General features: G+C 34.0%; 1 protein-coding gene across 1 annotated transcript; it reads left to right on the top strand.

The window, feature by feature from the left end:
* Positions 1 to 15,872: 15,872 nt before the first annotated feature.
* LOC113713248 (beta-amyrin 6-beta-monooxygenase-like) lies at positions 15,873 to 18,121 on the top strand. Its single transcript, XM_072068267.1, has 3 exons — positions 15,873 to 16,904; positions 17,184 to 17,371; positions 17,601 to 18,121. The coding sequence occupies exons 1-3, from the start codon at positions 15,959 to 15,961 to the stop codon at positions 17,898 to 17,900; spliced, it is 1,434 nt and encodes a 477-aa protein (XP_071924368.1). The 5' UTR covers positions 15,873 to 15,958; the 3' UTR covers positions 17,901 to 18,121.
* Positions 18,122 to 22,115: the final 3,994 nt, after the last annotated feature.

Here is a 22,115-nt window from a genome sequence, read left to right as displayed (position 1 = left end):
TGAGAATAAGTCTTCTCAGATTCCTGGGGACCTGAATGGAATTGCTGTACTTGAATTCCAAACACACACGCACACACAACCACCCCCCCCCCCCCCCCCCCCCCCAAAAAAACAAAACAACCCCAAAAAAAAAATATTTTTTTTGTTTCGTTGAGGAATGATGGCTTTGAGGACTGGAGACTACAAGTCATGCAAGACCGTTGAAAACAACTTCAATACATCAGAGCTTCGTTAAGATTGAGATTTCAAGATTTCTAGCTCTTCTTTCGATTTTAAAAAGGACTATTAACGTCTTCCAAACACTAAGTCAAATATTCCGATTAACAACCGAAAGGTATTTGGAAAGAAACTGCATTTTTTTCCCTAATGAAAATCTTCATTCTTGGGTAGGTTCGATTGATTATTTTTGTGATTGTAGCATTACAGTCATGCTGTCGACCTTAGTTTAACTATGTACGTTGTGCATGCACTTCTTCGGGGAAGTGAAGCTCGAAACTGCAGAGAAAGCTACGAGGAAGTCAAAGTTCCAAATATGGCGGGCAGCTTAATCCTTAAATAACATTATTAATTAAGGTGCAACGTACCCATGATTAGGTGCATATACAGAGTCTCATAGGTGATATTTTAAGGGTCAAAAGTGGTGTAAACTTTTGCTTTAACTACAGCTTAATTTCATAGAAGGTATGTTATCTTTTAAAGGAGTTCAGAGTGATCGAACAAAGGAAAAGATTAGTAGGTAAGAAACCATATACAGACTTAGAAGTCTGGTTAGGCTTGAGAGAATGCACTCACTATTCACATATTTGACGATGTACATGCCAAAAATCCCTCTCTTGTTTTTCATTTAAAATTACCACTAAACTGGTAGGGATCTGCCAAATTCCCCACCATAATAGGTAACTTTTGCTGCTACACTAATAATAATAATAAGGGTTGTTCTCATAGTTGCCTGTTGGGCACTTGTTAATGCGTCTAAATTCCATCCAACACATCATGTATATATACACATATGCTAAAAATTACTAATCTCCTTTGTGTTTATATACTTTTCTTAATTAATCGTGTATTTCTAAAAATCTAACGCCCGAAGTACGTATTAACATGTGTCCATTGTCACTTGTTAGACAGACCATAATAATATTAATCATAATAATAATTATTATACAGATGACACGCTTATATTTTCCTGCACAATTATATTTTTATAGTTAACATAAATTTTTGCATTAGTATTCTCTTCATATCATTTTATTACTTTTGATTTCTATTTAAGTTTGTGCCAATATATTTGTCATAATCTAAAATGAAAAATGACAACAAACCTTTGTAAAATTCAAAGCAACTAACTTGTGAATTTAAACTGAGAGATAATCATGGAAAGATATATTTATTAGTTGATCAAACATCAACTTTTTTTAAAACTGGATACAAAGTTAATCATAACAAGTATAATGGGACTAAAGTAGTAATAATTTTTCCACCGATAAGGAGGGCGGAAGCGGAAAATTAGTTGTGGTGAGTAATGGCTAGATGCAGGATCACTATTCTTGTGTCCTGACAAATTGGCAGCATGCGCTGCACTTTGACTCTGCAATGCTGCCAAATTTGAACGAAGAAATGCATGTGAAATAAGGATTCGATGGGCGCCAACTGCCAAGACATTTAGTCCAATGCGGTGGAAATCTGTTGGTTCAGTATTTCTTGGTGCCGATAGCAGTCTTAATTGAGAATCCGAGCTTATTGAAAGCGAGCCAACAACCCCTTTTTTTTTCCCAAGTGAACCAACTATTTTTTTTTTAAAAAAAAAAATTCAATCAAGGGAAAGATGGGATTTAAGAATTGAGAAGGGGTGGTAGACTTGAAGCAGTGAACAGTACTAAAAAAATGCAGTGAATCGATTTTTTTTTAATATATAATTGGAAGGTCTCAAACACGAGATCTCTCGTTTATACTTTCTCTCTCTCTCAACACCACCTAACTCATTCCACCCCTTTATCCCTTGTGAACTGCCTACTTAAGTACAATTTCATCTATAATATTAAATTTTAATCGAGAATTTTTTTTAACGTGTATCCAATGAACATGTACTAAGATACTTAAATTATATTTAACTTATCATGTGAACGTGTCTACTATTAATTTTTATCTTGCCTTGCATTTACAAGCTTTCACCCTTTTCTTCTATATTCTCAAAATATTAATATTTGAACTACATTTTAATGAATGAATGGGTACTAGTTTGACAGACGGATTAAGGTGGTAGTACACCACTCAATTAATGTACAAGAGTCATTTAATGACAACAAAAGACTTTTTGCTCTAAACCCGTCAGTCCATTCGGTCAGTGCTTAATCACAAGCCATTGTGTAGATGCATCTATAGTACAAAAACTTGACAAAGTCTCATGCCGGTATAAAAGTCAGGCACAACTCCATAGCTAAAGATTGAGTGCAATTTTTTCAAGTAAATCCGGATCGAGTCAATTTCATACTGGATTACTTCCTTTTCAGTTTCAATCGATAAGGTTTTATTGAACTTTTGGTATTTCAATTTTTTTTGCACGCCCCTAAAACAAATAGACTCCCCATGTATTTGACCAGGAATGAGAGCACTTGAGAGAGGATAAAATGAGTCAAAAGCCCTACAATGGCAAAGTGAGAATGTATTTAAATAACAAGGTGAGATTTACTGTGGATAACCCCCTGTAAAATTTATCAGAAAGTATTGGCAAAATATATACATATCCAGTCCAAATTATCTACCATGTCCAAATTAATTCTACACTCCAAACTTGAACAAGCTTGACTCAGCAGTTCATAGTTTTTTTTTTTTTTTTTTTATATAGTATTATAATTTTTTATTATTGGATGACATGATGACCTTCAATAAGTTTATTGTTGTTTATGGCTGCTGTTTCTGTCTTGTTTGGGGTCTGGTCAACCATTTATTACTGACATACATTAGAATGCTTATAAATGATACCCCGTAAATTAAGACCGCATCTTCCAACTATCAGAATTTATTAAAAGTTGGTTGTGAGGAGGACAAATTTTCAACATAGAAAACAATTACTATTACGTTAAACTATTACACAAGGGACACGCATAACTATAGTCTGGTGTTTGATGATATTAGTTCATTGTTCCCAAACTATCAAGTGCAATTTTTATAATACCTCAAATTCAAAAGTTATCTGGAACTAGTGCAATAATAATCTGGAGACCAATTCAACTTGGCCAATCTTCCGATCCGTAAGCAAAAAGACTTTAAATACCCTTGTTCTTATGAGGTACTAATGTATTGACTAACATAAACTGCCTAAGTTCTAATGTATTTTCTGGTTTTCTTTGTAAATAGATGATATTAGACGTGGAGAAGGGAAATGAATTTGTAGTCAGAGGTCTCTTCTGAAAGGGATGTGGTCCTTCAGTGCAAGGGCACTTATTGTCCTTACACTTCTACAAGGCCAACCAAATTCTACCTAGATCCCAAAAGTTCGAGGTACTATAACATAGCAATTGATAGTTTAGGGGATCGATAAACTATCCCTAATAGGAGTAGATGTAACATGCACAAAATTTGATAGGGTGGGAGAGTGTTAATCCAAAGATTGAGACAATCTCAAATTTGGCTGGCCGGCAAGTATTACCCCAATAAAATTCAACTTTTTGTTTCTACTTGTAAAGATTCAGCTATAATCATAGTTATTAAACCCAACCCGGGAAGGAACCCGGCGAAGGAGGTGGGTCAACGGGTTACTGGTTGAACCGGTGGGTGAGTGGTTGAACCGGTGGGTCACTACATATATTTAAATATTATATTTTATAATTATTTATATAAGATATATGATATAAATTGTAATAAATAATGCCATAACAAAAGCTCATTTAATTTAATTTGTTATAAAATAATTAATTCATATAAGAATCAATCAAATATAAAGTTATTTATTAATATACCAAACTTCAAGTGTAAAATTTTATCTATATTTAGTGTAATTATCTAGCTTATTTATGAATTTTAAGTGTAAAAATTTATTAAAAATAATATTTGTCTTTAAATGAATTATGTAATATGTTATTTTTGAAATCCATTTTATAACTTATAGAGTTTGGAGGGTAATAAATTTTTATTAAAAGATTCCAAATAAATTTGTTTTAGAGAAAAAAAGATAGAATTGAAAAAACATTTATATATCATATTAAAGCTACTATATCAACATATTTGGAAGTAGTTTGGTGGTAAGCAAGCAGTAGTGTGAGAGCAGAGGTTGGAAGTTCGAGTTCCAACAATAGCAATATAATTTTTCCACAAAATCCGGTTAGTGCCAAAACCGGCCGGGTTTCCGGTTTAACCCGGTTCGACCGCCGGGTCGTTGACAAAGTCAACGGTCTCTTTGCACAAACGATCTGATTCCAAACCCGGCCCGGTCCAATGACCGGTCCACCGGTTTGATCGGTTCGACCGCCGGGCCGGGCCGGGCCGGTTTTAATAACTATGGCTATAATAGTTCTCTCTTTTTTTCCCAAATTAACCAGTAGCCCCTGCCCATTTACATTCCCTAGTGATGCTTTGAATCATTCAACACTCCAATCTTCAAAGGACTTAGGAGCTTTGGACTAGTTCTAAGATTTATTTGGGACTTAGGCTATACATTATTGAATTTTCGAGGCAGTAGGAGTTTTATCAAGCAATCTTATGATGATGAGTATGACCTCAACGTTTCAATAATTGTATACGTTTAATGCTGACATGAAATGTTATCGTATAACTAACAAACATGGCCTCTTACCCTTCTTAATTATATTAGACTTCTTGTATAGAGAAAATAGACACGAGTCCCTCCTTATGGGTTTCTTCTATTCTAAACTTTTCTTATATGCTGATCCCTTCTGCTCTTTGAACTTTTATCTGCTTAAATTAAAAATGGTTAGGACAATATGGGAAAAAAAGGGAAATTCAATATTAATTTGGTAGATACGAAATTGTTAAATACTCCTTTAGTTATTAGGAATACCGCTAATTCATATAATCATATTACTAATTTAATATATTTACTCAATTATGGGAACTAATTTATGATACTCTAATAGCACTGCTGAAAAGATGTCATTGGCAAAAAAATAAGCTAAAAAAACATAAGCCTGTCTCTTTCTACAGGACAAAATAGATTTACCCTTCTGGTACTGGAGGAATGAGGCCGGTGCCATTATGATTCTGTACAATTCAGTCCGGTTGTTGTACTGGTTATTGGGTGTTCAATTGCATTATTAATGTATTCGTAACAAAAATATTGTACATAAATAAAAGATTTTGCATATACTTAATTCAACATTATAATACATTTTATATTAAAATTTTAAACATATACAATAATTGCACTGAATCGCGCAAAACTATTCGATACTTGAATTGAATTCGACTTAATAAAACCCTTTGGAACTTGTTTCGTGAACTAATCAAAGCCAAATTTGAATAACGTTTTATATTCGATAACATTCAAGTAGGATAAAAACACTCATTCAAACTTGATTTGGCAAATAAACAAGCCAAAAGTGAACAAAATTTTAAATTCATTAAAATAATCAAACAAGTTTGAACACTAGAATGTTCGATTAATTAGGTTCATTTACATCCCTATAGCCTCCAAGACTTTTCAATGTAGTCCGCAAGGAATACTAATTTTGGTATCATGTAAATGTGCCCCTTTTGCACTGCAAGATCTATATGTGTGTTAGCTTACAATATGCATACATACATATATATATATATATACACATATATATATATGTATGTATATGTATGTATGCATATATATTATGTGTGTGTGTGTTTTATTCTTACTTTTTCTTTGAAATGGTACTTTTTGGAAAGGTTTAAAAGTAAAAGTAATAAACTGACATGCTGGGAGCAAAACCTTATCTTAGCTAAACTTAAATTGGTTTATTCTAATTGTTAAAAGATGACACTCCATTATTGGTGGAAATGGAAATGGTTTTTTTTTTTTTTTTTTGGTTTGAGGAAGTGGAAATGGTACTTGATAAAGGGATTTTAGAGCGTAATGAACCAAAACTCATTGGGTTTAGACTATTTAAAAGATTTTAGCTTTTCTTGGTTAGGTTTTTGTTTGACCCATAGCGAATATGAGTTAGGTCTAACAGGGATAAGCTTAGAGCAGTAAATTTGGCCAAAACCTGAAAGAAGCTAATGGATAGATAGGCACATTATAGAGCTACTCTCAGGATGAGAATACATAAGTTTGGAACCAATGATTTGGGTGTGTTTGGGTAGGAGATTATTTGTAAAAATTATTTAGCCTAACACTATAGCACTATTTTGCAATGTAGTGTATGTGAGATAAAAAAGTAATTAAAATTATAAAAAAATAGTTAAAATTTGTATTTATGATGCAAATAAAATAATATTTGAAATTTTTTTTTTCAAATCTTGGTATCATGTTGAAAATTAATGTGTTTATGATGCAAAAATTATTTGGATACAATTTTTTTCAAATATTATTTTGCTTCCATTATAAATATATTTTTAACTATATTTTGATATTTTTAATGACCTTTTTATCTCACATGCATCACATCACAAAAAGTGTTATAGTATTAATCTCACGTCCATATTTTTTCAGCTACATTGACAATCGCAAAAGTAAAATCCTAAAAACATATAGTCAACAAAGGTAGCTTCAAACTGTTCAATACCGTTTATCTGAAGAAACATGTTGCCAGAATTCCTTTAATGCCAACCACGAAGTTTGAAAAACCTGCAATAATGAGCTACATTAAGAAGTTTAGCCCAGGCACCAAAAAACGAAAAAAAAATTCGTTGCCTAGTTAGAGATCATACTACGTTAAATTCCATATAGAAAATGAAATGGCAGTTCATTAAACATTTTTGAGTCAATTTTGACGACCTCAACTAATGAATGTCTAGAGATTGCTGCTTTTGATAGACAATGTTCACACTTACTCTGAGGCCAGAAAATGAGTCGATGGTTTGTGTTGATTGACAGAGATGTGAAACAAGGCTTGAAATGATGCTAGTCGTGGAGATAGTTCCTTTGATTTGTGGCCTTCTTTGGATACTGACAGCAAAAATTGATATGCAGTAACGCGGAGATCTGGTCTCATTTTCTAGTCAAAGTTCATGCTTTATTGCAAAGGATCAAGTTAGTCCAGCACATGGAAATTTGTCTAAAGTAAAAACTAGAGGTCCACCATGGATTGTAGATTGGTGTAGAACTTATGGGATTGTTGACCACCTTGGAACGAAGTACCTTCCTTTCTTTAGGGAACTTCCCATGAAAGCTAGGCTACGTGATAGTATTCTTGACAATTGATTTCTCAAGAGATCAGTTTGTGAAGTTTCATATGGTGCCAAATATCACCATACTTAACCTGAACTTGCTTAATTCTACATCGCTCTTGGCTTAAGCATCTTTGCCTAGCCCCTATGGTTATTTTACATGGTTTATTGTTTTCCATGAACTACGGCAAATTTTGTCTTGAACTCCAGTGCATTCTGTTAGGCAACTGTAATACCACGTGAATTTAGGTAAGAAAAGGTGAAATACGATACTCATTGCTTTTCTTGAGCATCCTCTGGCTGGAGGAGGATGCTTGCCTTTCATGTCAAGAATCAAACACTATTTTTCAGCAGAAGTGTCATCTGGACATACAAAGCATATTTAGCTCTTGATGTTTCTCAAGTGATCTTTATGGACAAGCAGGGAGACTGCTCATATATTCTTTTTACTTGTCGCTGCTTCGTGGTCCCTTGTAGGTTTCTTGCAGTAGATACTTGTAATGTGAACTGTGATGTGCATCAACTTTATCAACGCATGAAAACAGGTTAACCTTAATTCATTAGGCTGAAATTGCCCTTCATTTCAAACAGCCACTGATTTGAAGACTCAATTCAGCGCTCGTTTTTAGGTGTGTCAATTGGTCCTTTTAGCCAAGATTTAGCAAGTCCAAATTCAACTCACAAAATATATCGATTTTTGACTTTCAGGCTTTCGGTTTCGAGCTCATATTAAAAGGGTTAAACTCAGTTCATGCCATTATATGAGTTTTGAACTCAAATTGGATTTGGTCCAAATTCAGAATTAAATATATAATTATATATGATATATATTTTATAATTATGAATTAATACAAATATATATAAATTATTAACATTTTATGTTGTAATATATATAATTATAAATTATAGATTTTATTATATATTTTTTACATAAATAATCACACTCATATATGGGATAGGCTTTAATCAGGTCTAATATTACTATGGTCCAATATCGGTTCACAATTAGTTTAGATCTAATATTTAAACCCAATTTTTGCCAGATCTAGGAGTGTAAATGAGTTGAACTTAATCGAATAGTTCGCGAACTTGCTCGATCAAAACTCAAGCTTGAATTCGCATTGATCGAGTTCGAGCTTGAGTTCAAGTAACTCAAGGTACTTGACGAGTCGAATTTGAGTTTAATATGTGAAATTCAAAAGCTCGTCGAGTTTAATCGAATTTCACACACATACATATTAATTTGTTTATTTATTAGTATGAAATGTCTATTTTATCCTTTATTTAAAATTATTTAAAATATAAATTTATGTTTCTTAAACTCGATTAAGCTTGATTGGGCTCGATAAGCATGAGGTCGAGTTCGAGTTCGAGTAATGCAAAATAAAATCGAATTCGAGCTCAAGTTTAACTTTTAAGAGCTCAACGAACTTGAGTTCGAGTTCGAATCCAGTTTTTTTAATTCAAGTCGAGTTTGAATAGTGCACTACTCGATCTCGATCCGATTCGATTATACCCTTAACCCGATCCAATTAAAACTTAGGTTGAGTGAAATTTTTTGAGTCAAACGATCGAGTTTAGGTTAGTTCAACTCGATTGACAGTCCTACGCGTTTTAAAAGAATCGAATCCTTAATTTCACATCAATATGTCCATCCAAACTTGTGAGCATTGAATCGTCAAGAGGCAGCACATGTTGCGGATTTCGTCAAGCATGATGCGCCATTGTGGAAAATCGCGGTCTAGCAAATTTGTCTGCTCTTGCATTTGTCCGAAAGTGACCATAATTTGCACTGATTTTTCCACCCCCGCATTGGTACAAAATTCTAGTTAAGCAAGCTTGTGTTTAAAGACAAAAAACATCTTTATGCAGTATATTTTTTTTTAATGCTCCAAGAATTACCTCGTGTATCTGCCAAGCATGTAGCTTGGATATAGTTTCGTAACTAAATATGCTGTTTTGCTTGATCACTCGAAACTCCTATTAGAAAACATACTTCATGTGAAAGACATCGTTCGACTAAGGGTTTACACCATTTTTAACCCGTAAAATATCATCTATCGGAGTCTTTGCACCTCAAATTATTCATTTTCATAATTTAGACCACAATGTTTTCTATTGTCCCAAGATAGTCTCATTGCTCGATAGTAGTACATTTGCTTTTTAGCTGAATTGAATCATTGATAGAGCATGTCATATTCCCATGTACTCGTGAACTGGCATTTTCTTTCAAACTTTGCATGTGGACGTGGATCTAGGAGCAATACGTCTATCAAATCAAATCAAAGTGGAAATCAAGTGGTTTAGCAAATTTAGGGCACAATATAAATTTCAAGATTTAAATCGCCTACTTTAGAGTTTAGTGGTATTGTGGGATAGTTTACGAATTAAAAGCAACGTTAACTTTAAATGGTAATCTAGGAATCCAGTGGTATTTGGAATAATTTTGGGTTACATTTTCAATTTGGAACAGTGTAACAAGAATAGTAAATGTGATTGTGTATACTTGAATTGGAAAGATGTGTGTTAACTTGTGCTCTAGCAAATTGAGAGCATTGGTATTATAATTGAAAAAATCTATATTACCGCCTTGAGGTGCTAGTGAGGAATTTCTGAAACAAGCATATTTGCAATTGCTGAAAAAAAATGTCAATTTTTTCCGCTATGATAGTCACACTAGTAACAACCATTTATTTGTCTCATCTCCAATTGACTTGACTTCCTCATAGCTTCTCACCAATTCTGAACTTGACTTAATCAAAGAAGTACATGCACAAGCAAAACGTAGTTAACTTTATTAAAAAAATATCTATTTTTTAGTATAAGTGAAAGGTGTCGAGATTCTTTACTTATACTTCCTTTTTTGTGCTAGCCAGCCAATCTCTCTTCTAGAAAAACATTCATTTTAATTCCTTATCTGTGGAGTTTTGACTGTTTTGATTTCCTTATGTATTCAATTATGAGATTGATTCCTCATCTTTATCAAAGTCAATGTATATGTAGGATCCTTAGCAAAAAAAAAAAAAAAAAATCAGAAAATCATAAAGAAAACGGTTACACAGAATAAAAATGAAAAAATAAATTGTATTAGTCCCTTGTTTTAGGTAGAAACTAGAGAACCCTAATAGATCTGGTAAAAGAATTACCAGATCCCTTAACTCGAAGAATATACAAGTCTCTAACTCGCAATTCCGTCTATTTTCCTTTCTGATTTTTCAAGATCCGTAACCAGATCCCTTAATTCGTAAATTTACCAGCAATTTATAACTTAAGGACTCTAATTAGGATTTCGGTACGTTGGGAGAGGGAATCAACAAAATTTATGTGACTGGTCTTGTGAGTTTTTTTTTTCCTATGCCCTTTGCTGTGTTCAGGATTGGCTCTATAGGGTTATTTAATTTCTCATTAAAAGTCCTACAGTGATTTTTCTTATAAAGATGATAATTCAAATTAAGAGACGGTAATATATAAGGAATCAAATTAGACAGAACTGTAAAGATAAAGATTAAGGACCAAAAAGATCATTTAATGGTACACATATCTTGTTAAGTTTTTCAATTTTCTTTGAAGGTCCTATCTTTTTCATATACGAGGGACTAAATTCATAGGTAATGTCACATTAGGGACCTAATGGGCCATGATCTCGAAGACAAGGGATCAAAATGGAAAAACGGAGCCTCATGCAATTCTTATAACTTTTAATCTAAAATCGTCACTTAGTCCAGTCTCTTACAATGATATGCATATGTGTGTACACTATATATATAATTTATTTTAAATGTCAACCTCTTATCATGATCGAACCTCCTCAACCATGAAGATCTAGTTTACAAATGTAAATAGAGCCAGAAGAAAAAGGAGGAAAAACAGCTCTCTTGCTTCTCTCTTCCTTCTTTTTAGAAAAACTCTCTAACTAAAATCTGATCTCTTTCCATGGGAGAAACCCTCTCTATATATAGTTTCTTTTTATTTTGGCGAATAAAATCTCTTCTGAAATTTTCTAGTGAGAGTTTCTTCTCTCCTTAGGTTTGTCTAGTGAGAGTTTTTTCTTATAAATTTTTTAGTGAGAGTTTTATTCTCTTCTAGGGATTTCTCGTAAGAGTTTTTGATAATTTTTTTACTTTTCTTTTATGAGATCCGAGTTTTTTAAAATTTTGATTATCAGATCTAAAATTTCTTGAATTTATTTAGCAGATCTCACCATAATATCGGGATTTGAAATAGTTAATTAACAGATCCGGCGATTAGAAGCATGCACATATGTCCGTGAAATCACAATTATTTTGTCTCATTTTTTAAATTTGAAACTTTGTAATGTAATTTTATTGTTCTTCAGATCTGTAGTATTATTTCTTCAGATCTATTCTTTGATATCTATGTATGTTTAATAATATAATTTCTGCTACTAGTGTAGATTTTAATGAAATTATGATATTTTATTAAAAAAAAAAAAGAAAAGGAGGAAAAGCAATTTCTTTCCTATAAATTTGCTTGTCAGTTAGTGCGCCACTCCATAATTATTTTGTTCACTTGAAAGTTACTTCTTAGGGGGTGTTTGTTAAATGGTTTCAACTCCTACTTTGAGTTTTCAATTTAATTATACCTATACATAATATTTGCTTAGGGCCAATGGCAATAAATCAGTGGGAATGATAGGACTTTTCCATGAATTTTCTGATTAACCACTTCTTGTTAGGAAATCCTCTTTATCACTCATTTTACTCTCCCTAAAGGTAAAAATACCCACTTGGGATCCTCGGTGACATGTTTTCTATGCCAATTCAATGCCACCTATAGTATTGCGACAAGTGTCTTGTTCTTATTTACACTTTAATTTTCTAATAATTCAACTTGATTTGGTTTAACACAAATGTAAATAATAACAAGACACTTGGCGCAATACTATAGGTGGTATTGAGTTGGTATAGAAAACATGTCACCGAGGATCCCAAGTGAAAAATACCCATCTTATTCTCCTTAAATATAAAAATAAGAAAACAAAATGCCACCATTTGTACTGGTTTCAACGGATGGAAAAAAAGAAAAGAAAAAAGAAAATTAATAAATTGTAAAATTCATTCTACGTTAACAAACACATTATTGGTTTTTATTAAAATCCATTATCATTGACCATCCTGTTATACCGATAGTCAAGTGATTGTACAATTTGAACCAAGCAGCTTCTTTTAATCAGAATGAGTAAGATACCCATCGAAAACTTGTAGGTTGCAATCTAGATTGCCGTTCCATTATGTACACCACTTCGCTCGTTATTGATTATGAAGTATTTCTACATATTTTCATGAACTAATACGTACATTACGACTCGTAAGCTTTTATCAAAAAATATTTTAGTACAATGGGAAATAAAAAAAAAATTGCAACTTTGGATAATAGTGACGTTCTGACGAAGACAATATAACTTACAGGCTTATAGCAATTCCAATCAGCCAGTGTGTTTATTTTTTTTAATTCTAATTTGTAATCAAAGACTTATTATTTTAGTATTTTTCTCTCTTTATTTAACGAGACTAAACCGACAAGTACATCATAATTTATAAAGAGTAGACATCCACATTAAGAAAAGAAAAAGGAGTCTTAAGGTTTATGTAAGAGTAAAATATTTTTAATGTTTTTAGGATATAATGGACGTAAGAATACACTGTCGTAAGCGTAGGTCCGCTCTTTCAGGACCATCTTCGATAGAGACTCTACTCACATCGAGTCCCCATCCCCCTCCCCCTAGATTAGATTATAGGAATTCTACCGTTGTGACAAAAAAAAAATTACAAGGTAGTACTTTATATGATCGAATTTGGGGTCAATGGTTTGTGCCTGTTTTATCCAATCCCAGAGGATGTACACTCAATTTTTCTTCAAGTTGTAACTCACTTTGAGCATAAAGTAAATATAGAACAAATTTTTGTGAGTCTTACACATGATATTAAAAATAATTGGGTGTGTTTGGATAGCCATTTCTTTAAATATTATTTTGCTTGTATCATAAATACGTTTTCAATCAATTTTTCATCTTTCTAATCATTTTTTTTATCTCACATACATCATGTCATAAAAAAGTGTTACAGTAATTATTTTAAATAATCTTATAACCAAACACACTCAAAATGTATATGAAGTGATATGAAGTTTATATATATATATATATATATATATATATATATATATATATATATACGTATACACATATATCTCTATTATAACAAAGCAAGAGCAAGGGTTTAGTTTGGTGTGAACTTTTATTGTCATATTTTATTTGACCAAATTTACTCCTTCATGATAAGATCAAACTTGCCCTTCATGATAAGGTCAGACAATCTTTCACAATCACCATTAAGATGATAACTACCGCTACATCTTTTGTAAATCCACAATTAATTTGGACGATAACTGCTACCAATTGCTGAAAACCATTTTCTACTCATCATAACACCCATAATAAATTACTTGTCAAAGCCACAATCTAATGAACTCAAAATGATTTCAACAAATATAATAAAAAAATTTTACAAATAATTTTCTTATTAACTGCACTTACAATAGCATGTGCCTCGCACACTAATTAGTGTGTGCCTTGCACACTAGTATATTTAGAGTTTATCATTGAATACATGCTACATATACAAAGAATGATATTCAAATTTAAATTGAAATTAAGTGACATATATTTAAGAGTGAAAGTATATACACTATCAGTATATATAAAATTAATATATATATATATAAATATATATAGGCAATCATGGCCGTGAACCGTTCAGGGACAGCCATCCGTCCCTATCCCATTTCCTGTAGGATGGATGAATTAGTAGAATGAAAAATATATTGGAGACAACTCAGAAGTTTACAATTAATGCAGCTTTCTTTTCTTTGTTTTTTTAAAATAGTGGAGGGCTGTCACTTATTCAATAAACAAATAAATAGACAAAGCAGCGATGAATTGCACCATTAGATTTGTAAATCGTTCAAAGACATTAATGATGCTCCCTATCTTCAAAGTCGTTAAAGGAAGAAAGTGGCAGATGGATGGAATTCCAATTTGGTAGACGGACCTGAAAGTGGCGGAGGGGCCCCATGAATCTGGAAGGCATTTTCTTTGTGTTCGATTCAGAGTTTACTTACATTTTCTTATTGTGAAAGATAAGATTTTATTTTATGAAATTTATCTTAGTGGGAGAAAATACTAACATTCTATAGATACAATTAATTTGGAAAAAAAAATCATTAGATTTAACTGATTTAGAAAATAGCAAAGGTTACAAAGTAAAATTCTAATAGATCAGATAAATCATGAGTACCTTGATGAATATTTACCTGCATCAATACTATCATATTTATTATCCAACTAGTTCAAATTCAAGGTCGATGTTCAAATCTGATGAAATGATTGAAAAATTGTCAAATCTGATGTACAGATTTGAAAAAAAAAAAAAAAAAACTCTTAGATCTAATAAAAAATAATTAAAAAAAACTCCTACCATTTTAAAGTTTATTTACATCGTATCCTAAAAATATAAGTGTGTGAATGGGTTGGACGAACAGTGATTTTGTTCCCTCATTAACATCTTTACTGTGTGGATTCTTTCGTCATTTCACAGATATTTTTATGTTCATCGGTTGCTACCGTTGCACACATTTGTGGCTGCAATTTCTTGGTGAATTTTTTATGACTATTGTACCCTTGGATCTCGCTTAGCAGAAGTCGACTTGACTTTAGGCTCTTTTGGTTCCATCGAAGTCATTCAGACACCTATTGTATTATCACATGGTTCAGGTTCCGATTCCAACACTTAGCGGTGCGGTGGGCGGTGCGGTGGAGTTTTTGTTCTTCCCTTGCAGATTAGGGTAGCCCTATAAATATACTACCTTATGACACCCCTTTTTTGAGGCCAAATGAGACTTGTAACTTTTGATAGCCTTCCAATACGACTTCATGTAAATATCCTTCGTGAATCAGTATAAATATATGTAAATATTATCCAAAAACAGACTCAAAAAATTGAATCCGAGCACCCTAGCTCGCGCGTCGCGCGAGAGCCAAGCAAACTAGTGGTTAATTAAATGTTTTAGTGCAAATGACACGGTACACTCTGATCTAATTGCCATCAGAAAAAAATATATTTGCGATAAGAAATTTTAGCTCATTTTTAGTGGTATATGTAATGGAAGAAAAACCCATAATAGTTTCCTTCATATGGAATTCACATGAATATAAAAATCTTTTTTCCTAAATCAGAATTTGTGATAGAGGTTGATCAAATCTAAATGTAAACGTAAGATTCATTCATTGTCTTGATTAGCCTTAAAAGCCCGAAATCCAATGATACCCAAGATTTTTCCCTCTACAAGCAACAAAATCCTTTATTACCGTCCATTCCCCATTAATTCAATCAAACGGCGTTTAGGGATGACTTCTTCTTCTCTTTTCCTCATTTGACATCTTCTTCATTTGAAAGTCTTACCAAAGAAAAGTTAGACTGAGTCCCCCAAGCAACTCTGCCCTCTATATATAAACTCCTTACCAGCGTTTTAACTCACAAATCATCGAACTTTTGGCTAGTACAGGTCTACTTACTCTAGTCGTAAACTCCTCCATCCTTCTTAGCAAGTCTTGAGAACAAAAATGGAGGACTTTTTGCTGTATTCCCTTTACACCATTTTAGCCCTGTTGGTTCCTCTTTATCTTTACTTGTTGACAAGAAAACCAAAGTTCAACAAAAGCAAACTGCCTCCAGGGAATATAGGATGGCCAGTTCTTGGGGAAAATGTAGACTTTGCCCGCGGAGGCCCTCGGAAATTTATCGAGGAGAGAATGAGCAAATACTCGTCCCAAGTTTTTAAAACCTCCTTCATGGGGGAGAAAGTTTCCGTATTCTGCGGCCCTGCTGGGAACAAATTCTTGTTCTCCAACGAAGACAAGGCTGTTACTTCATGGTTGCCACGATCAATGAGGAAAGCTTTGCTCTTCCCCTCTTATGTGGACGCACCATTGAAAGAAGTAGGTGCCCTTCAGCACAGCTTTTTGCATGAAATCCTCAAACCTGAAGCTCTAAAGAAGTACATCCCGGTCATGGACGCCATGGCCCGTAAACATCTGGATGCCGAATGGGCTCCTTTCGAAGAAGTCAAGGTTTACCATCTAGCCAAGAAGTACACTTTTGCACTGGCATGCAGATTGTTCTTGAACATTGAAGATCCTGAGCACGTTAAGAGATTGGCTGATCCATTTGCCCGCGTGATGAACGGGTTATTCTCCATCCCACTTGACTTTCCCGGAACAGCTTACAACGGTGCTATTAAAGGAGGGAACAAAGTACGTGAAGAGCTGCTAAAGATCGTTACAAATAGGAAGAAAGAGCTAGTGGAAGACGAGTCCTCTGCAGGAAGAGACCTGTTATCTCGCATGATTCTTGTCAAGGATGAAGATGGCAAGTTAATGAACGAAATGGAGATCTGCAATAACATCGTTGGTCTTTTGGTTGCCAGCTTTGACACAACAAGTTGCGCGGTCACCTTTGTGCTGAAATATCTCTCGGAGCTTCCACACATCTATGAGAAGGTTTACCAAGGTAAATTAATCGTGCAGTACCAAGGTTTTTACGTCTATAGCTAGTTAAGCAGCCCTTGTTTAATGTTTTTCGTTTGACTGTGGTAGTTCGTGACTAATGTTCTCTGTTAAGTGATGATTAACATTCTTTGATGGTGATTTCCTCGCGAAAGCTTTCCTTTAACAAGAAAACAAGAAATTTGTCATTTTGCACATTGGCGTGGAAATTTCTTCACTCTTGGCCGACAGTATAGACTAAAAAATAGACAACTCAAACGAAGTGAATTTGTGCTTGTTACAGAAATCATGGAGATTGCAGAGTCCAAAGGTCCAGAGGACCTCTTGAGTTGGGAGGATATCCAGAAGATGACCTACTCTTGGAATGTAGGACGTGAATCATTAAGGCTAACTCCGCCAGCTCAAGGATCCTTTAGAGAGGCAAAATCAGATTTTGACTATGCTGGTTTCACCATTCCAAAAGGGTGGAAGGTACGATATGATTACCTTGATTGAACCAAAAAAAAAAAAAAAAGATTGTTATTTTGGTGTGAAAGAGATTGTGAAACTTAAAACAGAAACGGAGGAGGAGAAGGGAGGACTCGAAAATCAAATCATAGATTTCGTTATTGTAATCTTTGAGAGAATTTTGATGCACATTTATTTACTTATTAATACTAACTTTACTAATCAATTTTCTTGACCTGAAAATCTTTTGCAGACATTTTGGAGTGTGTATTCGACACATCGAAATGCCAAACACTTTGCAAATCCAGACGTATTTGATCCTTCAAGATTTGAAGGAAGTGGACCAGCACCATTCACTTTCATTCCCTTTGGAGGAGGACCTAAGATGTGTCCTGGAAAAGAATATGCACGGCTGGAGATCCTAGTGTTCATGTATAATGTGGTGACAAGATTCAAGATGGAGAGGCTAATTCCTGATGAGAAGATCATAAACCTGGCATCTCCTACTCCTGTCAATGGTCTCCCTGTTCGACTCCAACGCCGCAGTGCCTGAATTTTATGCATTTAAGCAATTGGTATTCTATATTTTCTGATTTTTGGGATGAGAATTTGTGCTAGTTTAGGGTGCATTACTGTTAATTATTAAGAGACTCAATTGCAATATTTTGCGATCTTGTACTATTCTTTACTAGCATTTTCCCCAGAGCAATCAATTGCTGTACTGTAGTAACTAAAACTTTTTGTTCCTAGCAATGTAAGTGGATATTAGTATAATTTGGTTGGTCTTGCTGAAGTATAAGACAAATAAGCAAAATACACCACTTTAACTGGAGCCATTTGTTGAAAAAAAAATGATTAAGGTGTGTGTGGGGTTGATAAAAATTGTTAGAATTTTTCTTTCTTTTTTTTTTCAAAATAAGAAAAATTCATATTAGTATATATAGGCAAATAAATATTTTAACAAAATATTAAGAAATAAAAACAAAAATAAATTAAAAATTAAAAAATTGGTGTCTACACATTTAATTGCAAATTTTGCTTTTTGTTTTTATATTAATATAATTTCACTGAAGACACAAATTAGCAAGGCTGTATATTGTCTTTTCACCTGAGAAATTAGCATAATACTGCAATTGATAGTTTAGGACCAAAGTATTAGTTAATTTCGGATATTAAGTAGAAAATGAAATTAACTCATCTAAATAAAAAGTGTTTCTTTGGGGACATACGCTAAAATTAAAAAAAAAATCATGTGATCTGAAACACAAATTATCTCCTATACTTACATATATCCTTGAACACTAAATCTTTTTTTTTTTTGAAGAAATATTAGTTGCAGTTTCCTTTTTATTAATCATATTTTTACAGTCATTTTTATCATATGATTTTGATTTATTAGACTATATAGTAAATAAATGGTGAGTGTGCGATTAATACAAGTGAAGTGTCATTAACATTTTCCTTTTTCTTAATGCAAGTCAATATGATTGACGCAGACCCAAAAGATGACAAAAACAGCAGCCAGTCAATGCTAACAGCCAGTCTCGTTTTCCCTATATCTCCCCCACATTTCCTCTACGTTTGTTGGGATATCAAGTGTGAATCAATATCCCACATCGGAAAGAGATGAATAGAATAAAGAACATATAAATGGAAATGATTCATAGATCCAATGCCTTAAGGTTTTGGGTTGGATGTGGTGTCAAATCCATGGTTGTGGTTCCCATTCTAGCTCATGGTTAAATTCTCTCCGAGTTTAACTCTCTCAGAGCCTAACAAGTGGTATTAGAGCTGATGGTTCGGTTGGGCAGTGACTCCAGGGTAAAAAGCCAATGGGATAGTGGTAAGGCGTGGCTTGGATAAGAGCGGGAAGAATACTTATATTCTCTTGACACTCCCTGACAGGTCGTCAGACTGTGCAATAATAAAATTAAACCTAATTGCCAGTTAAAATGACCCCAATTCCAAGTACTGGAGCAGGGACTCTAGGTGTGCAATGGGTTACTTGATTCACCCTGTTCCCGAAGAGTTTGCTTGATCCGATATACCCGAATGGAATGGTTACTCCTTTTCACAAATGATTAGGAATTTGTAGACAGGGCAAGTAGGGTCGTATCCACAGAGACTGGGTATATTTGTTTCTTAAGAAATCCAAAGTAACACAGGGGGTGATTTTGTAGGAACGACTATAATTAAGTAAATTCAAATGAGAAAGTAAAAATGAATAATTAACTAGAAATTAAACCACAATCTACTGAACTCAGGATAACAATAATTAAAGGCCTAAATTAATTAAAATAAGGAAACAATTAAAAATAAAATAAAGTAGGCAATTCAAAGTCAAATGGCAATCCACTACAATCAAGGAAATATTAACTAAAGATCTAGCCAAGAAATAACTTCAGCAATGGTTCACCTAATTGATCATTGAAGCAAAGGCAATCCCAATTATCTACCAATAAATAGGTTATAACTACCAAACAAGCGATGGCAGTCAACCCCTCCTTACTGTGTCGGTGATCAAGGTACGCCCGTTAATCACTGCTCTAATTGAGAAATAATCCTAGGTACGCCCATAGAATTTAATTCCCCAACTGCCTTACGTATTAGAGGAGCCCTATTCTAACCAAATAACGCACTACCAGGGTTATTTTAGATTAGCCCGTGTATCCCCCTGACACGAATCTAATCGTGCCAGTTGTCACTATTTTGAGGTAATTAAACAATTACGGATTTAATACCCCAACTGACAATAGATTACCAAATCAATTAATTATCCGGATCCAAGACAATCAACTAATTAAATAACCATAAGCATAGTAATCAGGGAATACACGAATACCAATAAATAAACGGGAAAGATTAAATTAAATCGATCTCACAATTTTCAGGTGACCCACAGCATCCGTCGTTTCTTGACTAAAACGAGGGGATTAGCTCATATTGGATGAACTAAGCCCGCGGGAAATCGAAAAGGGAACAGCGGCCATTGTCCGTTGGAATTTTGGAAGTTGCAATACGTCGAACAGTAAGAATGCAATTGAAAGTCTCCCGCAGCAAGTGAATCTATTTAGTGTTCCAAGCATTCGTGTAGCAAAATCACTCCAGCGGTACACGGAGGAAAAGTCAAACTTTCTGCTCCTGACATGCGTGGAGCATAGCCAAAAGAAAACTAACAAGGAGAGTCTAAGTCAAGGGAAAAGTCCAAAAAAAACTAAGAATGGCCCTATGCTGCCATACGTAAGACAAGTCAAGAGCAAAAGCTCAAAGAAAAGTCAACAAAAAAATCCAAAAACTAAGCTACAGACCCCGAAACTAAAACATCCAAAAACCCCCCCTTCATTCTGATCCTTTTCTCCTTTCTTATTGCGGCGGCTCACCAGCAGGAGGAAGAATCCCTCCGTCCGTCCTTTCCTGCGGAAATTACCAAAATGGGCATCATCTCCTCTTTGCCAAAAATATCCCTGGAATAAGCTCTGTGGCTTGGACATCTTTTCTGTCAAACCTGGCACTTGTTATCGTATTTTCGTTCTACTCCCTGAAATAATTGCAAAATACTAAAAATGAGTAGAATCCAGCAAATAAACCCACATCAAGTCAGGTAATAGGAGGAATTAATAATAAAATAAATGAATAAATTGCGACCTATCAATTCCCCCCACACCTAAACCATGCTTGTCCTCAAGCATAAGAAAAGTAGACAGACCCAAAAACTGATAGTGGTCATTGCCCAATCTACCAAATTGCCAAGGTATTCAAGAGAAAATCATATATCGGGCACTAGTAGTTAAAATCCGAGAAGCATCCCCCCCAGTTAGTCTCTAAACCCCAGACTCCTTTAATTTCTGAATTAACTAAACTAAGGAAAAGGAATGACACTCAGCATTTATCAGCTAATGGTCCAAATATTCACACAAGTCCCCATATCAAGTCCATAAACCAGCAAGCTTCCCTATCATTTATTCTCTGTTTTCTCTTTTTTTTTTTTTTTTTTTTTTTTTTTTTTTTTTTTTTTTTTTTAGTAAACATAATAACATTTGACCCCAAGAAGACTTAGTCTCTAGCCGCCGGAGCCTTTTGACGCGAACTCCAACATTTTTAGATGAAGGAGCCCGGTTACTCAGCTCCTACCGCTATACAACCACCTACTCATATAAAGTACCACCTTTTGACGCGAGAAACGACACTTTTAGGTGCCGAACCCCGGTTACTCAGTAGTAACTCATAGCGGAGTACAGTCCAGATTATTCACAGCCAAGCAAAGCCAACAGCACATAATATCAACACTAAGAATCAAAAATAGGAGCAGCTCGCCTCATTATTGCCAAACATAGAGAACTGGAGTCAATATTGGACCAGTTCACATTAAAATGCCAACAGTCATTCCCAATGCCTAGAAAAGCTAACAAAGAAATCAAAAGAATTAAGCAGTCCGATATTCACCAAGGAGACATCTCGAATCCAACCACACTAACCCGATACATTATATTTAAAAAGAAATTGGCAAAAGTAGAACTAGAGTCAATAAACCAAAAATGTTTTTTTTTTTTTTGTTTTTTTTTTTAAATAGTCACATAGGATTAAAACTAAGAACTAAAACCGAAAACTAAAAAGTACTAAGAACTAAAAACTACTAAAAACGGAAAACACTAGCACCACTTTAGACCCATTCCCCCCCCACACCTATAGGACACATTGTCCCCAATGTGACAAATAGAAAGCAAAAGTGAGAGGGAAAAGGACCAAACTTCCCTGAAACCGGGTCAAA

This window comes from Coffea arabica, chromosome 10c (genome assembly GCF_036785885.1).
Source record: "Coffea arabica cultivar ET-39 chromosome 10c, Coffea Arabica ET-39 HiFi, whole genome shotgun sequence".
NCBI classification, from domain to species: domain Eukaryota; kingdom Viridiplantae; phylum Streptophyta; class Magnoliopsida; order Gentianales; family Rubiaceae; genus Coffea; species Coffea arabica.
Note: the sequence above shows the minus strand (reverse complement) of the source record. Positions and strands in the feature narration are given on the sequence as shown.